The 27,216-nt window shown below is 39.3% G+C and overlaps 3 protein-coding genes across 3 annotated transcripts; 2 read left to right on the top strand and 1 right to left on the bottom strand.

The window, feature by feature from the left end:
* Positions 1–833: 833 nt before the first annotated feature.
* On the bottom strand, positions 834–9,113 carry tmem86a (transmembrane protein 86A). The gene is made up of 3 exons (XM_058408686.1): positions 8,927–9,113; positions 5,302–5,566; positions 834–5,097 (listed from the first exon to the last, which is right to left on the bottom strand). The coding sequence occupies exons 1-3, from the start codon at positions 8,945–8,947 to the stop codon at positions 4,670–4,672; spliced, it is 714 nt and encodes a 237-aa protein (XP_058264669.1). The 5' UTR covers positions 8,948–9,113; the 3' UTR covers positions 834–4,669.
* Positions 9,114–12,291: 3,178 nt separating this feature from the next.
* On the top strand, positions 12,292–17,960 carry spty2d1 (SPT2 chromatin protein domain containing 1). Its single transcript, XM_058407829.1, has 6 exons — positions 12,292–12,827; positions 13,944–14,058; positions 14,155–15,621; positions 17,026–17,182; positions 17,290–17,367; positions 17,682–17,960. The coding sequence occupies exons 1-6, from the start codon at positions 12,768–12,770 to the stop codon at positions 17,779–17,781; spliced, it is 1,977 nt and encodes a 658-aa protein (XP_058263812.1). The 5' UTR covers positions 12,292–12,767; the 3' UTR covers positions 17,782–17,960.
* Positions 17,961–19,456: 1,496 nt separating this feature from the next.
* uevld (UEV and lactate/malate dehyrogenase domains) lies at positions 19,457–26,875 on the top strand. Its single transcript, XM_058407830.1, has 12 exons — positions 19,457–19,618; positions 19,757–19,841; positions 19,998–20,063; positions 20,176–20,339; positions 21,086–21,227; positions 21,903–21,994; positions 22,157–22,262; positions 23,169–23,339; positions 24,485–24,658; positions 24,812–24,893; positions 25,631–25,754; positions 26,416–26,875. Exons 1-12 carry the CDS (start codon positions 19,577–19,579, stop codon positions 26,578–26,580), a joined length of 1,413 nt encoding a protein of 470 aa, XP_058263813.1. The 5' UTR covers positions 19,457–19,576; the 3' UTR covers positions 26,581–26,875.
* Positions 26,876–27,216: the final 341 nt, after the last annotated feature.

Raw genomic sequence — 27,216 nt, 5'->3', positions numbered from 1 at the left:
TAAACTTTTCCAGTCTACAAGCCCTTTAGCTGCCTAAGCACCTGAGGTGTTTAACTTGGGAGAACAATTTCAGACTTTACATTATTCATTAGGATCCATAAATGGAATTGTGTAAATTGTGGCCATCTTGGAAATCTCTGGAGTTCAAGGGCAAACACAGAGACACACACACATGTTTTTGTCGCATTCTTGTCACTTTGAGTTATTTGATATTCACCCCAGTGGCCTTTAATGTGTACAGATAGGATGACGTGCTGATTGAGTGGTATCAGGCTGCGAAGGTTACTTGGATAATAACATGCTCAATTTTCACTGTGTAAAATATAGGCTCTGAAAGGTTTACCCTTGATGTCTGCCTAACACTGGCTTATCACTGGGTTGATGCTGTTGTTGTTTTCATCTGGCAAAACTTTAATACAAAGGTGAGAATGTAATCAAATGACACATACAAAAGATATCCATTGCATTGTAATTGCATTTATTTATTCTATAGATCGAATGACATTCATAGCAATTTCACTACAGGAAATGAGCAGTATGGTAATTGACTACAGAACAGTAAATATAGGAAATAAACGAGACTAGTGGACGTGTAGAAAAGTAAGGCAAAAATACTGAAATATATTGAACAACTTAGATATTAACAGTATTCACTTACAGCACAATCCCTGCTTTTTTTTTTAATGGACCATGTTTATATTTTATATATGCTAACAATTGAAAACATTATGTATTATAATTAATACATAATTTCCTTTAAAGTTTACGTACTTAAAAATAACCTTTAATTCTCAAAAGTCCATATTTACAGTCTTTACCAGTTACACAGCATATTATCTTTTTTTTTTTTTTTTGTTTAATTTAGCGTTGAAATGTAATATTTTGACTGAAATATTTTACTTAACTGTCTACATGAACTGATGACCACAGCAAACAAAACAATCAAAAGGTCAAGCAGAAAACATTAGATTCTGGTGCGACTCCAAAAGTCATTAGCACATTTCACCATACTACAAGGCAGCATACGTATTTATGCAAATATAAACAATTTACAAAAATAGTAAAGTGAATGAGATTTTGTGTGAGAATGATGGCCGCCAGCAGGTATAGCAATACAGAAAACTCGATCAGACTTGATGTTAAAATCAAATGTAATATACACAGGCTCAGAAACTTTACGTTTGTTCCCAGTAGATTTCTGGTTTGTACCAAGAGTGATATTGCTAAGACCTATCTGTTCATTTTTAAAATGCAGTAAATCTAGAAGCTTGATTAAAGGATAACACTCGAAGCAGCTTCCCATTTACGGATGCTTTAAGATCTCTGAGTGCTTATGAAGACGGATGCTGTGTTAACGTTAACTATCCAGAGAGGATTGAAAGTGAATGTATTACACAAGGTGGTTGTTAAAAGCAAAAAAGTGAACAAAAACTGCATGCTAGTCAAGTTTTGTTTCTTTACCCATAGCTTACTCAGTATAATAAAGACAGCAGGTATACACAGACACTGTCATCAACACTGCATTCATACTGCGCTCTACTACACCCCTTTGTCTCCATACACAAAAGCAGTAACAGTAGAAGTGTTGACAGGGAGTGTAAAGTGATCAGTCATAGCAGGGGTCGAATGGGGCCTTCTGTGAGCTGGAGGCCAGAAGGAAAGGGAATCTTCCCCCTGTGTTGTCCAGCATTTCCTCACTCAAAAAGCCCCTCTCTATGGATTAGGTTTCCATGCAGCCGTCTTTGGCTGCACCTGTTCTCCTCTACAGGACAGACTCTAAACAAAGCTTTTTAGGCTTTATGATGGTGGGATATTTGTCTGAACCTGTGAACCTGATCAGTTCTCGGGGGAAACACATGCAGGGTAGCGTTCGTTACTTTCTGAAAGCAGAAGAGAGGTACGGAACTCAGATCTGTTGCATTTAGCATGCCAACTTTCACACTGGACTTCTACTGAATTGTACACATACAGCAACAAATAATCACATCACGGAGCCGGCGTTCGACACACTCCAATTTAACCTGACATCATCTGAGCTTTTATAGGTCTGTCTTTAAGAAAGCCGTATTACACAGGCTAAGATTTTACATTTCATTTGAACCTTACTACAATAATTGGTTCAAAATCTCAACACACTTAAAAAAAAAAAAAAAAAAAACGCTCCTCAAGGGATCAGTTCTTGACTTCTAATGGAGTTTTACTTGAAACCCCGTTGATGTCGGGCTGAACATAGAACCTCAAAGGAACGAAACAAAGAATGCCTTCTAGTAACCTCCTTTCTCTAGGAGTGAGTTTTTCACTTACATATTGAGTCATCAATCTTTTGTCTCTTGCTCAGATGATGTCTGAACACTGAACGTGGAAAACAGGACAACATGTGAAAGCTGCAAACAAACCTTTTTTTTTTTTTTTCCTCGATGACTATGCATAGAATTGCATGTTTTATACTGACTAAGCAAATCCCTGGTCACTTCTGCTGACAGCAAGACTGTCGATAGGGAAGATGAAGCTAGTGAAACTGCACACAGCTCTGAACTTAGGTGCCCGGCATGTCACAATGTATGCATGTGAGTGGGTGCGCATTCAGCACGAGACTCTCTGTTTCACATCCCTAATGTATCTTAATTTTTCCATTAAACATGAATGCAGAAACAAAATTACTGAAAATTAAATAAAAAGGAGTCTATAAATTATACATAACAGGTATTTTTGTGTTGCATTGTTTATGGTGTATATGCAATAAATAATTAAAAAACAGCATAAACAGATAAATATTTACTAATGTAAGTAGGTTGAGTGATGAGGAATAGGGGATAAAGACTCAGGTTTGGGTGACATGCAGGGATCTGTCTTCTTCTTTACCTAAATGGCAGCAGGGCATTGTGCGCAGGACTGTTTACATACCCAGCCCAAGTACAACAGCTAAACAAACAGAAGCACCCAATAGCATCTGAAATATTGTTCCCTCCTGTTTAGCAGCAATCGGAAAAAAAAAAAAAAAGATGCTGATCCCTTGAAAAGATTATTCAACGAAAAAATCACACGGCAACATCACACGGCATCTGATAGACTCAATGATGACCTACAGTACATTGTATATCAAAATAACTGGAAAGGACAGGATTGGATGCACTTTTTTAAGCAATCAGATTGATTAAAGTCCTCTTCCAAGCACAGTGTGAAACCCAACAGGTGAGTGGTTCATATATATCTTGGGTTGAGTTTTACACACACTATATGAGGCATCTGCCACCAATTTCCCAGAGTGATCATTAAGTGGATAAATGGACTTGTGGGCAAGTACACAAAAGTGAAATCAGAGTATTAAAAAAAACCAAAAACAAATAAATAAATAAATATGGATGTGGTTGGTTTGATCAGTATGGTCATTCCTGAATTGTCCATCTCTTGTTTATAGTAGAGAATATTTGACTATCATGAGGATCATGTAAGACAATATAGTACCATTTAAGTCTTGATTGTACACCCTCTCAAACACGGAGATACCATAGGTTTGACCAAAAAATGGACTTTGAGAAGCAGACACAGTGAGAAGAATTACCAGGTTTGTCTAAATTACGGCTCAATGCAGTGCAACTGAGCGGACTCTCTGTTACCACTTGAATAGGTTGTGACCTGTCAGCAAAACAAAAATATAGGTGCAGTTTAGTTCCTACAAACAAATCCTTAATGTCTTACAGCATCTGTAAAAAGTCACACCTGGATCAGAGCATCACTATTTACACATCTGTAGAAGGACAGCAGTAATAAGAATGCTGATGATTAACTATCAAGGCATTTTATGAGGCGTTTCTGTGCATGTCCTTTGAAGTGGATTTTTCTATTTATAGGGGCATTGATCTGTGTTTTTGTTTCGCACTACTGAACACCACTGTTTCGCCTCACATGTAAGCTAGTACAGAAGTATAAATATCATCAGCATATTCTCATAAAAACAACATCTCTTTAGGAGATATCATGGAGATTATCCACAACGATGGCATGAAAATCTGGACATGTCTAAAACTTTGAAGGTGACTGCCTGACAGGATGGGGAGTGGGTTAAGTCGGGGTGGACGGGATGAGTGCTAGCAGTTGGAAAGGTGGCGAGCTTATGTGTGAGTGACTGCAAGATCTTGCATGATCGCGAGAGCTACATTATATGCAGGACATATTGCTCTTTTTACACCAGCACGTAGCTAACATTTACCATGAAGGCTACATAACTCCCATTTCTTCAGACCAGCTGAGACGTTAAAAGTTGGGTAAAAGTGAAACATAAAACAAGCAGTGTGGCTTCGGAGCAAAACGCTATTTTAAAACATAGCAATGTTGTCAACTCCTATACAGACAACTAAGAGAACACAATGCCTTAATCCTATTCGTGCTTTGCTTCTCAATTTCATGTTGCGCATGACTGAGATTCTAACACTGGGCTATAAAAATAAAGTGAAGAAACTGGACTCCAAATCAGGTTTGGACTCGACCACAAATCGAGCATACAGTCCTAACATATACCATACCCCAGAAACTCTCAAACAGTGGTCAAACCCCTATAGACACATAAAACTGACAGAATCATGCTGAGGAGGGGATGTTTAAGATGAATGGTTTAGGGGGAATGGACCCGAACGAGTGAAGCCGCCACCCTCTGCAGGTTTTAAGCTCCTCACACTCTCTTCCTGGCTACATCAGCATCCTGGCACTCCACTGCTGAAAGAGCAATCAGCATCTGTGCTGCATAGTACGTAGCCATGATGATGGCGCGCGAGTGCGGCACAGGGAAGCAGAACTTGTTGACGGCGATGGTGAGGTCTGACACCATGAAGAGAACAGCACCCAGGCAGGCTGAAAGCTTGGTCCATGTCCACAGATCGTTGGCCAGCTGCACACCGGCGATGGCCCTCCAGCCCATGAAGCCGATCAGAGCGATGTAGACTGCCACCAGGTAAGTGAATGTGCCAGACAGATAAGGGTAGAGGAGGGTATAGCAAAGACCTGAGATAGTGCCAATGACCAGGCCTGCTCGTAGGTTGAGTGGCTTCATCCCAAAAGCAGAGGAGTACAAGATGTGTGTGATGGCAAACATCAGCAGCCCTGTTACAAACAATGGTTGAAGGTGTCATGGATTGAAAAAAACCATAAACATTTCACATTTTAAATATGCTGCATGTGATAATTGCTGAAACCAGAAAGAACCTCAATAATCCAATTCAGGGTTCTGCCAACTACACCAAGCACTACATCTGATTTGTGTTAACATCATACTACAGAGATCAAATGAAGTGTAAGTGAATTTACCATGACTGAAGTAGCCCTGCTCCTGCCAGATCAGAAAGGCGTCACCTAGAGCTGAGAATATCAGTCCGGCGAAGATCTTTCTAGCACTTGAATGGGCTACTAAAAAGCTGACGCCATGGGCCAGCAGGAAGACCCAGAGACAGAAAATGGGCAAACATTTTATAAGGGCACTGAACCAAGATGGGCTGGAGGTGGGCAGCCATAGCACAAAGTAGACGCAGGTGGCTTTGAAGAATGGCACCAGCTTTGGGCCTTCGCTTTTCACCTGCACAAAACAACAAAAGACTTTAAGGAAAGACACAAAATATATAGATGTAATTATGTGTCAAAAGACAGGACAATTATGTTTATTTGAGGTCAACTAGAATATCAGTCTCAGGCTTTTAATGCTCATAAACAAGACTTCTGAATCTTCTCAGGGAGATCTATAATAGAAATGAAATTTTTTTAAAAAAAAAATGATGTACTGAGATCAATTAAAAAAAGGTTTTCATTATTTAATGTGTGATTGAACCAAACATCCAGACACATGGGGGAAAAATTCAACTAAAGGTTATTGTTTTTCCAGCAGGAGGGAGCTGGGAATCAAATCCACAGAGTTCTAGATCACTTTGGCAGGGAATGGATAGAGGAGATGGTGTGTCAAAAGAAAACAAAACAAAAAATCTGCAGACATTTAACCTTGTGCCTACAACCCTACAAAAAAAAAAAAAAAACAAGCACACAAGTCAAAGAGGCAAAGACGGTAGGGCAACTCCCTGAGGCCAGTGCAAACTCATTCCATAACCTTGACTTGCTGTGATACACCTACTATTAAAAAGAGATCCATAATTATTCATTTTATGAAATGCCAAGACCATTGTTAGGTTACCAATAGATGATAGACAAGAGGCAACTGTGTTTACCGCATTTGTTTTTGTTCTCTGTGTGGCAAAGGCAGATGAGTACTGCAGAGTGCTAAATGTGATGATAACTGATACAGGATAACTGATATACTTCTGGTGCCTTAATTGGTTTAAATAATTAAAACAGCCATAAATATCAACTGGAAAAAGGGTCACATAATATCCATACACATACACCCTGGAAATGACGCAATGGAAAGTTACTTAAGCTCCCCTACGGTATAAATGTAAATATTCCAGCTTGGAGTCTGCAGTTCTTATCTTTGCTGCTCATCTGTTCCCCACCTCTGAAGTGCTTTCTGAGTGCATAAAACTAAAAGTGAAGAATAATGAATGCATCCTGGTATTTCACATATAATCCATATCAAACAGCATGAAAGATTAATGCTGGATCAGTGGATTAAGCAGACATGTCCAAGAAGGGAGATCACATTTCTGTCCAGTCTCATTTTCACTTTTTTTTTTGTTGTTGTGCATGAACCTGTGTGTATAAATGTTACACACATTTGACACCCTTGCATCTGATCACTGCATGTTGCGGAGAGTAATGGTGAATTGTCCCAAGTGCATCAGGATTTGTGCACTGGGATCTGTTTAAGAATTTGGCTGCTTGGCTCTTTAGCCTGCTAGTGGAAATGGGAACTGAAGTTACGTTGTTCCACTGGAAAAAAGGCTATTGTTAGCAAGTATATATTTTAATCAGATTGTACCCCTGCAGCCTGGGAAAGGTCAGAGAAAGCTGAAACAGTTTAAACAGGACACAGCACTTCAGCATCTCTCTTAGTTATTGCTAAGTTTGCTCTATCCAGTATAACACTTTATTCAAAGCAAGTATAAATCATCAATTAGATGAACTGTTTGATACACAACCGGAAGGAGGCTTGGACAATCAAGGCAATTCATCATATGGTCCTAAAGCTGTCTGAAAGTCATATCACGTTGGTGAAAGTTATCATGCACTTATCTATTGAGACACATTTTTCTGGTCTTCCTATAATAACACAAATGTTAATGTCAGAAACGTCAGCTTGATGATGAAGTAGTGGTGTTCTAGTGAAATATTCTTAACCTGAAGTGAGAACTTCAAGTTAAGGCTTTGACAGTGGATAATTGTCTTATTTTAAATGCCATATATAGAGAACGTATAAAAAAAAAAAGTGTAGTGCACAAGGTTTCAGAGAATCCGTATGTTTCAGACAAAAGTCCTTCAAGCAGGACGTGAAACCAGAACAGCTAAAGCAGAGCTTTTGTCTCAAACTTACTGTTTAGAAACCTTTGTAGTTTTACTACATCTGCAAAAAAAAAAATCATATGATGTGGTTACTCAATGGTTTATATATATATATATATATATATATATATATATATATATATATATATATATATATATATATATATATATATAGCAGCAATCTGAGCAACAGTAGCTCGTTTGTTGGATCGGATCACACGGGCCAGCCTTCACTCCCCACGTGCATCAATGAGCCTTGGCTGCTCATGACCCTGTAAGTCAGTTCACCACTGTTCCTTCCTTGGACCACTTTTGATAGATACTGACCACTGCAGACTGGGAACATCCCACAAGAGCTGCAGTTTTGGAGATGCTCTGATCCAGTCATCCAGCCATCACAATTTGGCCCTTGTCAAACTCGCTCAAATCCTTACACTTGCCCATTTTTCCTGCTTCCAACGCATCAACTTTGAGGACAAAATGTTCACTTGCTGCCTAATATATCCCACCCACTAACAGGGGCCATGATGAGGAGATCATCAGTGTTATTCACTTCGCCTGTCAGTACTCATAATGTTATTCCTGATCGGGGTATGTCAGCTCTATATTTATATATTCCTCGGACCTAAATCTATAGATTCGTCAAATCACAGCTATACATTTGTCAGTTTACAGCTATATATTTCTCAGATGTACATCAACATATTCCTAATATCAACATCTATACATTCCCCAGATCTATATTCACTTCAAATATATATTCTTCAGAGCTCTATCTATTATTTTTGTCTCCAGATCTATATATCCGTCAGCTCTAGATCTAGTTTTGTATCTTCTTCAGGTACTAATCACCGATCCTTAGTACAGTTTGTCTCCCGCGCGCATGCGTACAAGCAGAGAGGACTGGCACAGGCGAAAGCGCTGTCACATGACTACTTCCTTTCAGCATAAGCCCTTTGAAAGCGCAGTCACAATCGGGGAAAGCGTGAGAATATTCTTCATGACACAAAATAGCCAGGGAACAAACGGTGTCATTTAACGGACACTGGCTTAGATCCAAAGTTGATCTCTAGCCTATAATTCCGTGCTGGTGATGCAGAAATGTGTATAACTATAATCTGAAAGGGGGTAAAAACGATATTTAGATCAAACGCAGACACAGGGGTAAATAATAAACATGGACACGCTATGGTCACGTGCTTAATGTTTTCCGGATGCACTGTTCAACCATCATCATGTCAAAGAGCATATATTTAGCAAATCAATTAACGAGCTAAAGATAAGACCGGGCTATTTATCTCTACCTTACATCATTATGCAGTCAACAGCCACAGACGTGGAGCAAAAGAGAGCAGATGGGACAGAAGAACAAGGATGCACCAGGGGATGAAGGATCCACTTCACACAATGTGACACCTCAGTGTATTTGATATGTACACTGTGGGTATATTATTAAACTAGTTAAACATACAAATATTGATCCACTTACCACAGTAACAGGTGAAACCATGTTTTATATTAGGATGATATCCGTGAGATGATCGGATGATGTCAAGACAGAAACAATACTGAACTGACGTGAAACGCGACGACAAGTGTATTTATGTTCCTTTGTGCAGAAAATTTGTTTTTGTCTCTTGTTTGGGACAGTTCAGCATCGGGGGAGGAGAGAAATCAGCTGTAACTGTAGGTGGGGATAGAAGAGGAAAGCACGGATAGGTCGGAGTAAATATATCTGTCCAATCAAAATGTGAGAATGTCTATGAAAGTGCCCGCCCACTGAGGGGAGGGATTTCCCTGTCTTATTTACAACCGCTCCAACCATGCGCTTATTTATCGCTTTATTTTTTAATCCATATGTTTCACAAATAAAAGCTCGGGTTTTGTCATAAAGAAGGCTCCTGACTACATCTCAGTAGAATTCAGCCTATAATTATTTTATTTTACATATGAACAATTATAAATTATTTCATGTGTCTCTTTATATACCAGCTGATGAAGTCGTGTCTGTACTTTTTAAAGGTTGCATAATATTTTTGTGACTTTTATCAGATGTATCTAATGCGCTGTTTGTTTGTTTTTTGGTTTGGTCAGCAGTTGCGCAAATGCTAAAAATGATATTCTACCCAGGGTTGCCAGGTATGCATGGTGAAAGAAAAAACAACACCCTGATGCTCACTAGAACCAGCATTAAAGTCCAAAGTCATCATCATTTTAAGTAAAGCCACACTACATTATAATGAGCCAGATGTAACTATAGGTTACACGGATCAGGGATAACATTATGAGCACAGCCAGGTGAAGTGAATAACTCCTCATCATGGCACCTGGTAGTGGGTGGGATATATTAGGCAGCAAGTAAACATTTTGTCCTCAAAGTTGATGTGATAGAAGCAGGAAAAGTGGGCAAGTGTAAGGATTTGAGCGAGTTTGATGAAGGGCGAAATTGTGATGGCTAGACAACTGGATCAGAGCATCTCCAAAACTGCAGCTCTCGTGGGATGTTCCTGGTCTACAGTGGTCAGAATCTATCAAAAGTATCCTTTAGACCCTGTAAGTCCTTTAAGTCCTGTAAGTATTCTTTTTGTCATGTAATTTGTGAGGTGTGGCCCTTGGAGGTCCCACCTCGCAACTTACAGGACCTAATGGATCTGCTGCTAACATCTTAGTGCCAGATACCACAGAACACCTTCAGGGATCTAGTGGAGTCCATGCCTCAACGAGTCAGGGCTGTTTTGGAAGCAAAAGCGGGACCAACACAATATTAGGCAGGTTAGTTATAATGTTATGGTGGACATATGGTGGACGGTGTACATGTTACATGCTAAAACCATTGTTTTATGTTCATTACGTATTGTTCAAAGGTCATACTGACTAGAAAGCTGAGACTATTCAAAAAAAATATTTGAAATAGCCAACCTTGAATAGATCTGTGTTTTAGATTATAAAGATAACGCAATAGAGTCATTTAACTTTTTATTTGTTGTTTCACCACTTTTCAAAAATAACAAACATAGACTGTTTAATATAAATATAGAAATGGTAAGTGGGGTGGGGTTAGCGTAGATGCACCAAATTTGTCTTCTCATGTTCAGTAGAAAGATAAGAATCTTTTAACATGGTATAATTTGAGGATATCTGGACCCTGAGAGACACAAGGGTTGCTTAGGCAAGGCTACCTTTTCCACTAATGTACTATTTTATTTTTTCTTAATTCTGCTCAATATGTCCTTTAAATATAAATACTAAGCAGACTAACTGACACACATGATACCAGCTGGATGATATGACAATATGATATCAATATAAAACAAATAAAATATATCAATGTCATGATACAAGTATAGTGGTTATTAGTGTTTTATTTCAGTGCCGTATGTAATTGTTTACTGTTACATCTTTTTTTAAGCAATCATTCCATTTTACTCTATTCCCCATACATTCATTGCTTTGTATGTGCTGAAAAAAACAAAAAAAACAAATTTGAATTGTGTATAATGTGGATCCGGAACCTTGTCAACAATAAAGACTGTAAGAAATATTGTCTTAAAGTAATATCAAGTGATCAAGAAGCACAAGTATGAAGCATAAGTACTTTAATATGTCGGCTTTCTGTTTAAACTTCTGTTTAAGCATATTATAATTAGGAATATAATTATGTTATGGTGACGATGATGATTATGATTACAATTATTAGTGTTAATAATAATAATAATAATAATAATATTATTATTATTATAAGAAGACCCAAATATACACTGCTCTTCTTAGAGCTTTCGAGGTTCATGAACCAAACTTGCTAAAGACCTTCAGCTTGTGCTATTATTTTACTAACTGATCAAAATTTCCTGTTATGTAAAATTCCCATTCACTTCAATGAATCAGACTTAAGATTTTCCTGTAGAGGATGATCAAATACCCCCCAAACTCCTTTTGACAGAAAGCTCAGTGCTTGGCTTGGAATGTTCATGATTCAAATTCCAACTACAAAAACTCACACAGCTGTGTGTGTAAGGCCTGAAGCCTCTCTTCTCTCCCTCTCATTCCGTCAGTGTAGCTGTAATAAACACACTCTCTCCAACAATCTTTCTGTTAATCCACCACACACACACTCTTTCTCTCTCTCTCTCTCTCTTTTCATAAGTCTTTGTATCAATCCACCTGTATCACTTTCTGACTCCATCTGACTCTCTACCTGTATCTCATGGTCATCTGCATTTATATTGCCAAATGTTTTGGGACACCCCTCCAAATCATTGCTTTTAGGTGTTGTCTTTCAAGGGTTGGGCTTGTCCCCTTAGTTCCAGTGAAAGGACTCAATGCTTCAGCATACCAAGACATTTTGGACAATTTCATGCTCCCAACTTTGTGGGATCAGTTTGGGGATTCCTGTTCCACCATGACTGTACACCAGTGCACAAAGTGAGGTCCATAAAGACCTAGATAGGCGAGTTTGGTGTGGAGGAACTTCAGAGTCCTGACCTCAAACCAACAGAACATCTTTGGGATGAAAAACAACACCTGAATTCAATGATTTTGGAGGGGTGTCCCAAAACTTTTGCCAATATCTTCCTACCAGAAACCGTCCGTTTGTCTATTTTTCTTTCTTTCTTTCTTTCTTTCTTTCTTTCTTTCTTTCTTTCTTTCTGCCTTTCAACTTCACACTTATAAAACAGCTTCAATTTTCAGACAGCCTTTCTCGAACCAACATTAACCAAAATTAACTATAGTTTAATATAATAAATGTAAATGAAAATAGGGTAAAAAAAAAATCCGGACCTGGCAACACGAACCCTTTCTGCAGCGAAGAGAGGATCTGAAACATCAGCGTTTTTTCCAGAATGCCCCAAACCGGAACTGACGTATTCTTTCTGCTTTGGTGACGTAGTCACTACTTAGCGTCAGAGGCGACGATTCTTATCAATACGTAGTATTTTGCTATCTCTCGTTTTCCTGTTTTCGAAAGAATTTAGAAATTGACACTAGACATTCATACAGCGACGTCAAGACATCTGATTTAGAAACTGGGCAGCGGGTTTAGCTCGTTAGCTCGTTACCTGGCTAGGCAGCTAATTGTAGTTAGCAGGACGGCCAGCTATAATTATGACACGACAGCTTTGTGCATTTCAATGAGAGGACAGATCTCCTGCGCGTGCTTAAAGTAAAAAGACAATGCTGTCGCGTGAGCTCGGTTTAGGAAGATGAACTTGTCTGGTTATAAACCTAAAGCGGCTAATTAGGGCTACACAGCTGTGTATTGATTGGCTAGTAAGCTAGCAGCTAAATCGCGATTCACAAAGCAGTTGGTAGCAAACTCGACAGCTGGCAGCATGGATTTCAACAACGTGTTGTCCATCGCCTCCCAAAAGCAAGGCCTGAGCAGCTTACCGGTAAGGATACCAGTCATTAACATTGTTAATGTTGTTCTGTTAGCTAACTGAAACTGCTACTTAAAACACACCAGGCACTAGTGAGGCATCATTTTATAACTCTTGCACTCTTCATACCTACTTATATGGATTAGCTCTTTTACAGCCATGGAACCTGTTCACTGGAGATAAGAAACTCAAGAACCCGTACATGGTTGCTGACCAGATCGATTTAAAAATAAATAAAGAAAGAAAGAAAGAAGCATCCAGCTGTATAAAGTATTTTAAACACCATTGTGTACCATTGCTTATTTGGGAGATTTTTTACTCCATCTACTGTATGGACAGATTGAAGCCAATGTGCACCATCACATTCATATATTAATTTTAGATTTATTTATTTCTAATTATTCCCCCACCCAAGACCCACAACAAGGGATATATAAATACACACTATATTGCCAAAGGTTTGGGGACGTTTGCTTTTACATGCACATGAATGTAATATGGAGTTGCCTCGCCCTTTGCAGCTATAACACCTTCGACTCTTCTGGGAAGGCTTTCCACAAGGTTTAGGAGTGTGTTTTTGGGAATTTGTGACCATTCCACTAGAAGCACATTTGTGAGGTCAGGCACTGATGTTGGACGAGAAGGACTGGCTCGCAGTCTCCGCTCTAATTCATCCCAAAGGTGTTCTATCAGGGTGCAGGCCAGTCAAGATCGTCCACACCAAACTCACTCATCCATCTCTTTATGGACCTTGCTTTGTGCACTGGTGTGCAGTCATGTTGGAACAGGAAGGGGTCATCTCCAAACTGTTCCCACAAAGTTGGAGCATGAAATTGTCCAAAATGTCTTGGTATGCTGAAGCATTAAGAATTCCTTTCACTGGAACTAAGGGGCCAAGTCCAACCCCTGAAAAACAACACCTGAATTCAATGATTTTGGAGGGGTGTCCCAAAACGTTTGGCAATATAGTGTATATATTTTTCTATTATTCAAGGGAATAAACTTGTATTTAAATGAAATGGCTGCCATCATTTATGTCTGTTATTTATAGGTTAATGTTGAGAGTAGGTGTTTGCTTGTTATTCCTCTTTGTATGTTTAACTCATTGTATCTCTGTTTAATTTGCAGAAGAGGTACAGCTTGAAACCTGGTCCTCCGAAAAAGGACCCAAAAGTGAAAGGTGTCAATTCTGCTGCAGTACAAGCATTTTTGAAGAAACAGGAGGTCGAACAGAAAAAGAAAGGTAAGCTCATAAAATTCATTTGATATGAAACTTCTATGAGCATTGTTTTTATTTGACGTACATCCCTTTGATGCTTTTGAATTATTTTTTATTTAGTTCAGGAGCAAAAGAAGCAGAAGGAAGTACTCCTGGCTAAGAGAGTGGAATTAAAATCCGACCGAAAGGCACGTGCCATGGCGTCTCGTACCAAGGACAACTTTCACGGCTACAATGGCATACCTATTGTAGATAAGCCCAAGAAAAGACTAAGTAAGGGTGAAAAGTATGAGCAACAATCAGGCGATGATGATGATTACGATGAGGACAATTACGAATATGCCAGCAGTGACTCTGAATCTGAACCAGAACCCACGCCTGCAGTAAGGCCTCAGGAACACAGTAATGGGTCAACCAAAACGAGCAACATGCAGAAAAAATCGAGCGTTCCACCCAAGGCTGCTCCACCACCCATGAATTTTGCAGACCTCTTAAAGCTCGCCGAGAGAAAACAGTTTGAACCTGTCGAGTTGAAACCAACAAAGAAAACTGAAGAAAGGCTTCGTACGGCAGAGGAAATTAAAGAGTTAGAACTTGAGCGCAAAGCCAAGAAACAAGATAAAGGGAGAGACATTAAATCAGATAAAAATTCAGGGCACAAAGATGGTAAATCCAGCACGAATTCTTACAAGAAAAATATGGTTGACAGGGAAGGAACATCGCACAGGTCATCAAGTGAGAAATCATCCAGTGGACTTAGCAAAACGCCAAAGCCGCACACACACACTGAGCGACCGCACACACACACTGAGCGACCGCACACACACACTGAGCGACCGCACACACACACTGAGCGACCGCACACACACACTGAGCGACCGCACAGTTCTGCCAAATCATCTCATGGATCCAAACCTAGCTCTAGCTCCTCAGGTGCCTTAAGTGGTAAAGCTGCCATGAAGGGAAGTTCAGTCAAGCAAGCAGGGCCTAGGCCCCAGTCTGGTGAAAAGCCAACATCCTCAAGTGACCTTAACTCTAAGAAAGGCTATCCAGGACTACCTCAAGTAAAAATGAATAGTTCTGGGAGCCGAGCTGATGCTGCTTCAAACTTGTCTAGACCATCAGGTCATGGGCAAGGGATTAAAGGATCTGGACACACCAGGCCTAGTCAGGGTATAATGAATAACAGAGGACCTCCTCAAAAGTCAGGAAGGGGAGAGGTGCCGCGAGCAGGAGGCAATCCTCCTCCCCGACCAGGTAGCAACGGACCTATGAGATCTGCACCTCCTGGCTCCTCAAAACAATTAGAAACTCCTCATCGGCCAAGACCTGGAGGCAGCGTTCAGGGCCGTCCTGTTCCCGGAGGGGCAAGACCCTCTTTAAATGGACAAGGCAGGTCTAGTCGACCGTTAAATACTATGGGACCAGGTCCTGGAAGACCTCCATGTACTGTTGTGTCAGAGACCATTTCATCTAAGAACTTTGCACCTAAACAAGGAATGGCTGCCAGGCCTCCAGTTCCTCAGAACTCAGGGCCCAAAACAATCATAGGACCAACAGGTCATAGAATTTTGGCTAGACCACCTGGTAAGAAAAGAGATTAATTAAATCACTCACCCTTTCTAATTTGGGATGTTTGCATTGTTGTTTCCAGGGGAATTTGTGAAGAAATAATATCCAGTATAATCTTGCAACTCGGAGTGCTCTGTGGTTTTCTGCAGAGTGGCAGCTACCTTCAAAACCTGACAATTTATTTCCTACTCAAATTCTTCAGAAATACAAAAACTCTCATTGTAACAGACTATATGTGCTGTTAGCCATGTAAACTATTGGGTATACATGATATATTAATTAATAGTGTCTCTGTGTTGTAGTACTACTTAAAAGATTTATTACATTCACAAGATTATCCAACCAGTGTATGATGATTTGATCTGAAACCTGATCTCGATCTGCCATTCCTAATATTCTCTAGGAGACGGGTCCTTAGGGGTAAGGCAGAGCTGCAACTGATACTCAGGGTTAACTGGTGCAGCTCGGGAAAGTGCTTGGGTATCGTCAGTCTGTTTCAGGGGTTCAGCCAGATATCCAGCTAAGATATTCCTAGTTTTAAAAGTCACTCACTTGATTCTTTGAAAGCTGGTTAATGTTGGCGTTCGTTTTACATAATCACAAACGCAGCATTAAGACACCTCGTCTCTTCTGTGTCCCACATCATTTTCTTGCCACACCTTCTACACGTGTTGCGAAAACTAATGTCGTCATCGGCTAAAACGCATTGATTTACTTTCTGAGCAAGTGCAGACACGAGTACAAGCTGCATTCACAGGAATCACACAACAGTTTCCATGCAACCAAACTCAGACCAGACTTGGGTTTGGTACCGTGGTGTGCTTCTTGGTCCTCAAGACCGCTTTAAATGGAATAAAGTGCCAGTGTGAAAGCCCTTATAGTTATATATCAAACTTCAGAAAGGTTGTCAGTCTAAATTGTACAAAACTGAAATCATGAGCTCCTGATGTTCATTTAATTCCCTTTCTCTTTGTGGTAATGAGCTCTGCACTTAAAAAACAGCAGCTAGAAATCAACGTTACAATAGTCTACAGGTTATGAGTGTCATGTAGGGTTTACAGCACTTCCTGTTTGGGCTGTTTGTGATGCATTGTGATCTGATAAGCGGTTATACAGATGTTGGTTACATGGGAGTCAAAAAATAAACCAGCATCTAGGATTACATGCAGGTTCTTAACTTGATTACTCAGAGTAACAGGTAGCTGGTCGGAAGTTTAAGATTATCCCCTTTGTCCAAGTTTAAGTAAAGATCTTTTACGCTTACTTTTTAGGTGCTGCTATATAAGGTTTTGCTAGTGTGTCAGGAAAAGGAAGTCATTGAGAACATTTTTGGCAGCATGTGAACAATCGTCAGTGGGGAGTGGGGATGTCTTCTGAATTTTAAAACGTGATTTCCTCTTCTTTTTTCCCCTCCTGAAGGTCCAGTGTTACCACCCATAACATCCAGCTACAAACGCAAGTATGAGGATGAAGAGGAGTACGACTCTGAGATGGAGGACTTCATTGATGATGAAGGAGAAGACCAGGATGAAATTTCTAAACATATCAGAGAAATCTTCGGCTATGATCGGACCAAGTAAGTTCTCCGAAATCGTCAGGTTCTAGTATTGTTTTTTGAGCTGTTCATGTTGCAGTGTGAATGTATAAGGTTTTGTATGCTTAATGAGTCCTTACTGTTATTAGATACAAAGATGAGAGTGACTATGCATTAAAGTTTATGGAGAGCACTTGGAAAGAACAGCAGAAGGAAGAAGCACGAAGGTAAACAAACACCACATTCATTTCCTTCCTCTTAAAGCTAGTTCTAAAGCTAAGGTATATTTCTTTCCACAATCATGCTTCATAATGTGTGCCTCTCGTGTCTTCTGCCTGGCGCCTTGTGCTGGTAGCCTGCGACTGGCTGTCCTCGAAGATCAGGAGGAAGAGCGCCGCGAGTTGGAGGAAATGAAACGCCAAGGGGCGAAGAAGAAAAAAATATCATGAATTATTAAGGGACAGATAAACGGAATGAATCCTTTTGCTCATGTGGATGAAACCAGTGTGTACCTTAACGCATCTTTTTGTCTTTGCTTCAGTTTGCGCTTGGGAATTAAAGAAGATGAAGAAGAAATGCGATTGGAGGAGGAGGAGATGAAAAGAAAGCAAGTGATGAAAGCAAAGCGCAAAAAGACTTGATGTTAGTTTGTTTGTTTGTTTGATTGACTTGCGTCGAGTAAAGTCAGTTACATAGAGCAGGTTACTTGTGCCATTCTGCAATTAATTACACATTATTTATTTCAATTTACCAAAATAGGGGATCAGTTTTGCACTACCAAGAGCCCATCTTTAATAGCTGAGCTTTAGAGAAAGTAATATATATATATATGATGTATCACTAATGCCATTTTTTATATTGGTAAAGATCATGGATTTACAATGATGTAATTGCAGAATCATGTGCTTTGGTATTTGTTCAGGATTTCAGGATTGTGAGTCTTATTTTATTAACAGTATTTAATGATGGAAGAAACATTCTGCAATATTTTGCAATGTATTTTTCTTGTTAAAGCAATTTGACAGATCAAGTTGTCTTGTTGTTGTTATTATTATTATTACTATTTCATTATTTTCTTTCCATACTTCTACATCAGATCACGTCACCACCTGTTATCAGCATGAAGTGTGTATATATCTGTATATTTTTCAGATTTCATGTCAACATACATTTCTTTTTTTTATATAGTTCAAGGGTTATTAGGGTTTTATTTTTGTCTTGTACATCCTGCCTTGACATTTACAAAAATCTACATGTTCCACTGTGTGCTTGTTTCTTATTTTGGGTAGGATCATTAGTTGAACGATTATAGGCTACTAAAATGCAAATATTACAGAAAGCTTGTTGGTGAGATCAGTTTGAGATAAAGACAAATTTACATTCACTGAATTTAGCAGACTCTTATCCAGAACACAAAATCATATCCTAGTGTAGATTATACTCACATTAAAGATGATAAGCTGATAACAAGCTAATGTTATAGCTTGGACCATCAGAGTAGATGTGTCTAATGTGAATAACTTTAAAATCCCTGTGCCTGACAGATTTGACCATTATGTCATATGTGGACAGTGATGGTCAGGGTTACATTAAACTTTGTGGAGGCCAGATGATCATTTTGTCAATCTGGAACAGACTTGGATGCTTTAATTCCAGTGAAGACAAATTGTAATCCTTCAGCATACGAAGGCATCCGGTACGAATGTGTTTACAATTCCAAACTGTGAGACCATTTGGGGAAGAACCACGTATGGGTGTGATGATCAAGTCCTTTCGGCCATGAGGGGGATGACAAATTTTTCTTGGCAACAGAAAGTTTGCAGCCAGTAACTAGATTTTAAAAGGACCTACAGCAGCATTTTGAATCAGAAAACCAGGACGAGGAATAGGTCCTCAAATACTGTGGTAGGGGTGCTGGTAGCGCATGTGGTTAAGGCTCTGGATTGTTGACTGGAAAGTCAGGGTTCAAGCTGCCACCGTTGGGCCCTTGAGCAAGGCCCTTAATCCCACCTGCTGACCCTGCGCTCTGACCTCAGCCCCTAAGGATGGGATATGCGAAGAAAGAATTGTATGTGTATGTGACAAAAGATTACTTAACTTAAAAACTTAATGATTAATTGGTGCAGATACAAAAATCTTATTTTAAAATATTTAAATTTATTACCTCTACCTGATATGTTACCTATCCATGATCACCTGTCATGGATAAGTGCTCTTTAACGTCTTTCTAATTAATTGCCTTTTATTTTGAACTCCCACGAGTCATTAACACAGACAGAATGGATTTGGTCCCTTCGGCTTGCCGTACCTGTGCTCCGCGTCACTCCGCGTGTATGAGGAAGTTTCTGTTTACAATTTTGTGAGGTTGCCGAAAGAAAGCGGCTCGAACTAACACCTAGTATCTCTGGGGTTTAGGGGAATTTTTTTTAAGGAACGATGGATCTAAATAACGAGTCTGTTAAAAAGACTCTCTCTAAGGTGGGTTTCAGACTGTTTCAGGTAGAAATGTAGGAATATGTGAGATTTGTGTGTAGTCAGGTGACCTAGAGCAACTGGTCAGACCTGATGGAGTGACACAGCCTGATGTCTGTAAAATCTCTCGGTTCTTTTTCACAGTACAAATTTCACGATGTTGCCGTTGAAGAATTACAGAAAATTCACCTCAAATACCCAGACATGAAAACAGTAGCAGGCAATTACAGTAAGTGATTCATTACCACACCCTTAAAGAGTATCCTACTTTACCAGAGGTCTGAATCAGACTCAGCGAGCCCTTTCTCTGTACCTGTTTACTTTTTCTACTTAATATTCATGTTTTCTTTTTCAAACCATTCTCCTTTCACAATTACTTTTACAGTATTTACAGACAGTTCTCAGAAGGAACTGCTGAAGGTAGTAGGAAACATCCCTGTCAGATACCAAGGTGAGAAACGACACCAGTTTAATCAATTATACACTTAAAATGGCTCCAGGGGATGTAGTAAAGCTTGGTGGATGCACAGCATTTTTGTACTAAACTCTGATAATTCCCTCAGGTCGTTCCTACAACTTGCCCATCCAGTTGTGGTTGCTGGATTCTTTCCCCTTCACGCCACCCATCTGCCTTCTTCGCCCCACAGCCAACATGGTGATCAGGGAGGGCAAACATGTGGATGCCAAGGGCCGAATCCACCTCCCTGCACTGCACAACTGGGACCATGTAGGGAACTTGACAGAGGATATGTAGTTGTGAATACAGGGTCTTCTGAATGCTGGAACATTCACAAATTACTTTATTCATTCCAGATAGAAAGTCACAATAATCAAGCTTAAATATTAAACATACTGTCCATTTATAAATGTGCTTCTTCTAGGTTTAGTCTTTTTTGCTGTTGTAATATCCTGCTTTCTTCTGGTAAAGGTTTTACATTAGATTTTAGGTGTTCATTAGTTAGTGAGATCAGGCATTGATGTGTGTGAGGAGACCTGAGACCTAATGTTCCAGTTCATCCCTTAAGTGGTCAGTTAGGTTGAGGTCAGGTCTTCGAGTAGGCCACTCGAGTTCTTCCACTTCTACCATAACACACCATGGTCCTCGCTTTGTGCATTGTCATGCTGGATCAGGTTTGAGCTGCTTGGTTGCAGTGAAGATAAATTGTAATGCAACAGAGTGCAGAGACATTCTAGTCAATTCTGTGCTACATCCTTTGTGGCAACAGTTTAGGGAAGAATCACATATGATGCTCAGGTGTCCACATACCTTATAGGCCATATAGTGTATCTAATGAATACATTCTCTGTATCACTTAAAACTCAGCCATCATCAGATGTTTTTGTATGTTGCTTTAAATGAAAATTGTTCAGTGGGAAACATTTTTAAAATGCATGTCATGTTCATTTAAACTCAGTAATTAATTTCCTTCAGTTCACTGCATTTACCATGACTATCTCTGTATAAATCTTCAGCCCAAATCATCTGTAATAGTGCTGCTGGAGGAGATGATTGCTAAGTTTGAAGAGGATCCTCCTCTGGCCACAAAGTCTACAGGAGATGGAAAAGACCCCAATGAGCTGCTTGCAATGGTTTCACATCTAAACATCACTGAAGGTGCTTTTTTTTTTGCTTTCTTATACTCAGTGTAAAGATCTATAGTGTGATTCTGCTTTGTACCACAGCCCTGTTGGATCATTTTGTCTAACTGTAGAGCTGGCTGTAATTCAAATCACAGCTTTATATCAATATGCTGATTTAATACATGATTTAATTTATAAATGATTTCTTTTCGTGGTAAAGTATTCGGTGAGAGATGTTAATGTAGCATTGATGGAAGGAGTTTCCAGTGTCTGCTTTGAAACAGTCAGAGGTTAAGCTGTGACTTTTCTGACATGGGAAAGCCTTCAAGTCTTCAATGGAGAGCTTTGTAGTTTCTTTGCAACATGACAAGCTTTTTGTCTTATTAATATCTAGAGATGAATAAATATAAAGCTGGGGCTGCTATGAGATTAGAGATAACAGGAAGTGATTTCTTTACTGGACTTTCTGCAACATTAAATGTAATCAAAGTATGATTGTATTGTTGGTTAATTGCTGATACAAGAGGAACGCAACAGTTAAAGATGTACTGTTTTAGAAAAATATTCAACACTGGTGAGGTACTGTTGTGTTTTTTCCTTTACTTATTACTTTTCTTGTAAAGCTACATGACTGCCTCAAGCCTGTTTTTTCTTTATTTGTTATAAAAAAAAATGTCTAATCATAAAAATCAAACATCTGTCGTTATAGGTGGAAGTTGGCCCGAGCAGTGCGTAAATAAAATCTCTGTGATTGGAGGAGGAGACTTGGGCATGGCTGTTGTGTTGAGTATAATGGCAAAAGTAAATATTTTCTCTCAAAATGTACACAATAGAGCTGGGCTAATTTCTTTAATCAATTATCATCTAATGATTTCTAGTCTCCCCTTTCCCAGCCTTTAAGTGCATTCAGTGTATATGCTTTTGTTTTGTATTTGGTTCTTATCTCTTCCTCTACTTATAAAGGGCTTTGTGGACAAACTGGTTTTAATCGACATACCAGAGAGTTCAACCAAAGGAGGCACCATGGACTTGGAACTTTTCAACCTGCCGAAGGTTGAAGTCTCAAAAGGTATGCGTTCATTCAGCGCCTAAAATGACACCCATGGATATCTTTACATGTGTTGATCAGGCTGTGTTTTTTTTAAAGAACATAACTTGGAAGGAAGCTCAGGTCAGAAGTTATGGTGAGTCACGACAGAGCATGAACTCACAACCACTGGCCTGGTGTTTTCTACAGTGGATTAGGGAAACAACTGTCAGTAAAAGCACCTTGCACTTTCAACAGAAGACACTCTTTAGTGGTTATCACTGCTGATGAACCAGTGCTACATCCCACTGCTTCTGATTCAGAGGCTAAGATTTATAAATTACAAGAACAAAGGGACTTTCTGTTTATACAAAGAATAACACCTTTCATGCGACGCTCTGCCACACCTGTATTTCCCCAGTTACTCTCAGTGGAGCTGAAGGAATTAATTTTACACAACACTCTATATACAGAACAATCCATTAGTGCTTTCAGCCATCTCTAATGTGGGTGCTAACAATTCTGTCTCATAAATTCCTCTACACTATGGCCTTTTGGTTTTATTTTTTCATTTTTTTTGCAGATTTCAATAATCCACCTCTTATTCAGAGGACCCTAAAATATTTATTCTGACTTTATTTTGTGCATTAGGATTTTTTTTTACGTTTTCCATACTACTTTTAAGTTTCTTAAGTTACATTTATTCTCACATTTTAGATATACTATGTTTTGTGTAATTGACTCATACATGTGTTATTAAATATAATACCATATAAATTTATTATTCAAGATCTTTGTTGAGTTTCTTCTAAAATAGTAGCAGATGAACAAACCATCATCATTCACATGACTCATATAAATCAGCCTTTGTGGATTGTGTAGCTGGCCTCTAACTCACCGAGGCTCCAAACTAAGTGTTTGTGTCTTTGTGTGTCTCCTTCCTTGCAGATCTGTCAGCATCAGCCGGTTCTAAGGTGGTAGTGGTTACTGCAAACGCTTGGAATAATGAGCAGTCGTTTGTGAGTGTTGTGCAGACTAACGTGGATCTGTACGGGAAGATCATCCCGTACCTGGCTCGCCTCAGTCCCCAAGCGGTGCTGCTCATCGCCTCTCAGCCCGGTCAGTGTGCTATTACTGAGCACAATCTGTTTTCAGTGTGCGCTCACCCAGAATCTTGGCTCTTTGTCCTTTGCTATAGACGGATAGACTGATACAGGTGTTGTGGTGCAGAACTCCAGGGCTACTCAGGGTTTAGTGTTTGGCTCAGGGGCATATCATAAAATCTGCAGCCAATGGGCATCTGATTCACACTGACGTGGCTATTTTAGTGAAGTAGCAGTGTAGCAGTGAGTAAGCACTGCTGACTGCTGAACATCTGGTGGGTGGAAAAATGGGAAATTAACTCATCTAGAATTAAATCTTCAGTGATGACATGTATAAAACCCCCTCATAGTCAGAATTTGACATTTCCTATCTATCTATCTATCTATCTATCTATCTATCTATCTATCTATCTATCTATCTATCTATCTATCTATCTATCTATCTATCTATCTATCTATCTATCTATCTATCTATCTATCTATCTATCTATCTATCTATCAGTCCTGCCTGTTGTTGATGAATGTCACTTTGCAAGTAGACAGTCAAGGCAAAGTTGACCTAAATAAAGGTTTAGGTTCAAAGTGACCCAAATAAATACAGGAACATGAGGTTATGATGGTCAAATATTATACACATATCATTTAGATGTTAGATTAACATGTAGAGGCCAGTGTATATACATTTACATGTTGGTCAAAACCTAATTTTTTTGTGCCCCCCCCCCCCCCCAACACCCATGTAGGGCTAAACCAGATGTTTAATATTCAACATGAATAATAATATAAAGATGATGTTCAGTAACATTTAGTCTTAGAAGAAATACTCTACATGTAGTATGCAAAGTTTGCCACAAGCTTCTACTTCCTTCCTATCAACTCCACCCCTTCTGTTAAATTGCCCTGTGAGTTACCTTTCTCTTTGAAAAGGGGTGGGGCTGAGCAGCTTGGTTTAGGCTGGGGACAGAGATTGTTTCTGGGCCTCGATAATGCAAAATAAATAAAGAAATTAGTCAAAGTCATTCCATGACAATGCTACTATTGTTAATGATAATATTCCTATTTTTTATCAGACACCTTGAAGACACGCTCTTGCCTTAATGATGTAACTTTTGAATTGTGTATGTGCTTATTTATCTGATCTGGAAGTGTTATTGTTCTTAGTGGAGATAATGACCCATGTGGCATGGAGACAGAGTCGTCTGCCACCTACGCACGTGATCGGTGTAGGCTGTAACCTGGAGTCCAAGCGGCTCTCTTACGTTCTCAACGTTGCAATCCTGGCCCACAGCACAAGCAAAAAAGCCTGGGTTATAGGAGAGCAGTCTGGCAACAAGGGTGAGCTCATCTTTGCTTTTTCTGTCATTACTGATGATCCATCTTGTTAGTAATGATGATTGTGCTTGTAAATGGTGGTAGTGATGCTGAATATTGAGTCACACTTCCTTCGTGAATGCTGACAGTGTTGATGATACTATGATTCACTTTCAGTCGGAGTCTGGGCTAATGTAAGTGGGGACAAGCATCAAGTATTGGTTCCAGTGTCCAACTCCACAAGACCATTGATAGACAGGTAAATGTGTGGAATTTCAAGTAACGTTCAATCCAGTTTAGCACTTTTAACACCAGACATCGTCACAAAGGTGCTTCACAGAAATTTATCAATCCAGGATATAAATTATTCATTTTAAATATATCCCGAATATCGTATATCCCGAGTTTCGTAATCCTGCAATAACACGGCCAGCAGGTGGCAGCAAACATGCTATAATGTAACATACTAAATGCAGTCAGTGCTTTTATAGTAAAATAACCAATAAAATGATTTCTTATGTTCAGGCAGCTATTAACAGTCATCCATTACCAGCATTTAGGATTAACAAGCTAAAAACAGTTTTTTTTAGTTACTTTTCCTTGGAAAACTTCAAGGAACTGTATTAACAGAGCACTTTAATGTTGTAGATGCCTTCTATACAGCTCCACCATATTAACTATTACACTATTATCAGCTATTTTTAAGGTTTTTTTGTGACTATTTATGTGGAGTGTTTGCTGTACAAGTCCCTAAGCATGAGCTGTTATTGTAGTATTAATAAACCATTAATACCAGTGCATTCGTATTAAGCTGTGATTTGCTCTAACTACCAGAACTATTGCCAAAGCTGCGATTACTGTAAATGAATCAACACTTTTGACCAATCAGAATTCAGCAGCACAGTGCTATAATGAATACTAAGGAATCAAATCTGCCCTGTGGTTTATTTGCATAATTCAGTGTGGTGTGTGTGTGTAATTGTTGACACCTTGCAGGGCGTTTGAGATGTTGAAAGGGAAAGGTCAGAGGTCATGGTCAGTGGGGCTGTCCATCGCTGACATCACACACTCCATTCTTACAGACCAGCAAAAAACACACTCCATCACTACTCTGGCTCAGGTTAGTCACACTACTGTCTGTCTGACTGATCAGTTTTCTTCTAGAAGATTCCTGTTTCACGGTGAAGCACATGACCAGTTGCCATTTTGAGTGTTAAAACAATTGAATGTTGTTTTTAGAACATTTAGATTTAGTTTATTTAGTATTGTAATTAATGAGCCTCTTTCCTTATTTTGATAATATTAGAACATTAGCATTAAACTTTTCTATGGCAAACCACATGAGAAAGTTGTTGCTTTTGTTAAGCAGACATAAGGCAATTTCATTCTGTTTACTTTATTTACCAACAGAAGGATCTGGTAAATAGCAAGAGTTTATATTATACATTATAGCTTGTACACTGTATGTATGGGTATATACTGCAGGACCCTTCTAACACAGTTCAGCTAAAGCCCAGAGGCTTCCTGTTCACTGCATTTGCTACATAGGGTACAACATAATGTTGGAATAGAACCTACATAGTACACCATGATGTTTAGCCACAGGAAAAAACAATGCCTGCTGTAAACAATAGCTGCATGTAATACCAACACTTACTTTTTTAGCAACAAAAAAACATTGGATATTAAACATTGTAATATATGACAATCTAAATAGCATTTGCTCTCACAGCCCTGGATTTTTTAAAATTCACTTTGTGCGTGTGTGTGTGTTTTCTCAGGGATGGGGAGGTGTCGGCTCGGAGGTGTTCCTCAGCTTGCCCTGTGTGTTAGGAGCCAACGGATCCACCCGTCTGGCAGGCGTGGCCCTCGGCACAGACGACGATGCCAAGCTGAAGGAGAGCGTCTCGTCTCTGAACAACCTCATCACGCAGCTGAGGATTTAGCTCCAAAACCCTCTCAGATCCCAGCAAAGACTTGCAAACACCATCAGCAGCATGGTAACAGTAACAGCAATCCCGTTGCAATACAAACCTCATCCTTTCTCACAGCTCGTGCAAGGCTGTGCTGCATTGTCACACCGCATGGTGCCTTTTAAATCCAAGAAACACACAAGTACATAGAATGTAAAGACAGAAAGGCAGGTGATGAGGAGATGCCCTGTTCTCACCTTTTGTACCACAAACACACACACACTCCATCTGAACAAAATGAATTATTTAAAATATAAATATATATAATTATAAAATTTCATTATTTTTCCTCACATAATTTCTAAAATCGGTTACTCAGTTTGTCCATGCTAGTTACTTCAAACACTTTATTAAAGGTTCATAGCGAGAGAGATTTTTAAGCAACGGTTGCAAGAACACCCATAAGATTTCTCGAAACACCGATGTTACTGTACTTCGCACTTCCTTGTTTCTTTTAATGGAACCTTACTGTTAATGAGGTGATTATTTAAGGAACTGATTTATATAAGAAAGTTAACATATGAAGAATAATACTTTGACCCAGATTACTGTGATTTGAATTATACCAAAGCACTCTGAACCAATGAAATGCCTTTTTCTATTTGACTT

This window comes from Hemibagrus wyckioides, linkage group LG14, assembly GCF_019097595.1.
Source record: "Hemibagrus wyckioides isolate EC202008001 linkage group LG14, SWU_Hwy_1.0, whole genome shotgun sequence".
Taxonomy (NCBI): Eukaryota; Metazoa; Chordata; class Actinopteri; order Siluriformes; family Bagridae; genus Hemibagrus; species Hemibagrus wyckioides.
Note: the sequence above shows the minus strand (reverse complement) of the source record. Positions and strands in the feature narration are given on the sequence as shown.

What these genes read in the sequence shown, in the direction of transcription:
- tmem86a (XM_058408686.1), bottom strand. Translation starts at nt 8,947, where the DNA reads ATGGTTTCACCTGTTACTGTG. An exon ending in TGGTTTCACCTGTTACTGTG is followed by an intron (nt 5,567 to 8,926) that starts GTAAGTGGATCA and finishes TGTTTTGTGCAG; the next exon opens with GTGAAAAGCGAAGGCCCAAA. An exon ending in GCAGGGCTACTTCAGTCATG is followed by an intron (nt 5,098 to 5,301) that starts GTAAATTCACTT and finishes TGTTTGTAACAG; the next exon opens with GGCTGCTGATGTTTGCCATC.
- spty2d1 (XM_058407829.1), top strand. Translation starts at nt 12,768, where the DNA reads ATGGATTTCAACAACGTGTTGTCCATCGCCTCCCAAAAGCAAGGCCTG. An exon ending in GGTCGAACAGAAAAAGAAAG is followed by an intron (nt 14,059 to 14,154) that starts GTAAGCTCATAA and finishes TTTTTTATTTAG; the next exon opens with TTCAGGAGCAAAAGAAGCAG. An exon ending in CAGAAGGAAGAAGCACGAAG is followed by an intron (nt 17,368 to 17,681) that starts GTAAACAAACAC and finishes TCTTTGCTTCAG; the next exon opens with TTTGCGCTTGGGAATTAAAG.
- uevld (XM_058407830.1), top strand. Translation starts at nt 19,577, where the DNA reads ATGGATCTAAATAACGAGTCTGTTAAAAAGACTCTCTCTAAG. An exon ending in CACTGCACAACTGGGACCAT is followed by an intron (nt 20,340 to 21,085) that starts GTAGGGAACTTG and finishes ATAAATCTTCAG; the next exon opens with CCCAAATCATCTGTAATAGT. An exon ending in TGTTGAGTATAATGGCAAAA is followed by an intron (nt 21,995 to 22,156) that starts GTAAATATTTTC and finishes CTACTTATAAAG; the next exon opens with GGCTTTGTGGACAAACTGGT.